We start from the raw sequence: 1,108 nt of genomic DNA on the forward strand, positions 1-1,108 counted from the left end.
CCTTCCATGCGCGAGGGGCGTGATCGGCGCCTCTTCACGGCTGGAAGCCGTGTGAATAGGCCGCACTGGGAGGCCTTCCGGCGGGAGGGCAAGGCGCACAAGCTGTGGCTGATGCATTGGCTCGTCGAGGAGAGCAGCGAGCTCGAGAGGGCGGTCGTGCGCGGCCGCGCCGGGGGAGGGGCCGGGAGCGCGGCGAGGCGGCTGGGTGGCGCCGGCATGGCGGCCGGGGGGAGGCGGGCAGACGTCTGAGTCCCGGCAGAAAGAGTGATGTACATTCATGTAATCGAAGTTTTCAAACTAAGGAAGCTGTCAATCCGTTGTAAGACAGGAGCTTTCGCCGCACTTGTGGCCACGCGCAGAAACATCAATCCGCTGCTCGCAACATGCTGCGCTGTCGCTGTCGCGCACTCCCGAGACCCACACTCCTTCATGAACCGGCCACAGTTCTGGGAGGAGTTCATCACATCTAGGCGAAGCGAGGAATGTGAGGACGGCATAAACAAAGAGAACATCTCGCGGAGAGATGGGCGACGCACGAACACAGAGGCACATTCCGGCGAGCAAATTCTTTATGCTTGGTGTGCCGGTGATAGTACTAGCACGCGCCAGTTCGCACCTGTGTCGAGCCTGTGTGCTGTGAGAGAGATTTTGTCTAAATTCTTTATGCTCGCTCGTCTTGTAATGTCGGCCGCCATCACCGACCCCCATCTGCCCACTCTCGCTCAGCCCGACAGCGACCCGCGTATCTGGCTCGAGGACGTCACGGGCGAGGAGGCCCTTGCATGGGTCAAGGCACGAAACGCAGCAGCGCTCTCCAGCTTTGGTGCGATAGCCCTCGCCCTCGCCTCACGCCACTTCTGCCACGCCGCTGGCCTCACGCCACTTCTGCCTTGCCGCTGGCCTCACGCCACTGCAGCACCGCCACCTACGCCACCTCCGCCGCAGGCAACCCGTCCGACTCGGCCACGTACTCTCGGATCCTGGAGATCCTGGACTCGAAGGCAAAGATCCCGTACATCGGCCGCGTGCTGAACGGCCTCTACTACAACTTTTGGCAGGACGAGACGCACGTCCGCGGCATCTGGCGGCGGTGCACCCTCGACGAGTA

The 1,108-nt window shown here is 62.5% G+C and overlaps 1 protein-coding gene across 1 annotated transcript; it reads left to right on the top strand.

Annotated features, from left to right (window-relative positions):
• Positions 1–59: 59 nt before the first annotated feature.
• Positions 60–1,090, top strand: EMIHUDRAFT_125530 (hypothetical protein; the record flags this gene model as incomplete). The annotated part of the gene is made up of 3 exons (XM_005792984.1): positions 60–156; positions 727–823; positions 946–1,090. Coding segments are annotated over 3 exons (339 nt in total), but the record flags the coding sequence as incomplete, so codon positions are not given.
• Between the last annotated feature and the right edge of the window lie 18 nt (positions 1,091–1,108).

Source organism: Emiliania huxleyi (assembly GCF_000372725.1).
Source record: "Emiliania huxleyi CCMP1516 unplaced genomic scaffold EMIHUscaffold_10362, whole genome shotgun sequence".
Taxonomy (NCBI): Eukaryota; Haptophyta; order Isochrysidales; family Noelaerhabdaceae; genus Emiliania; species Emiliania huxleyi.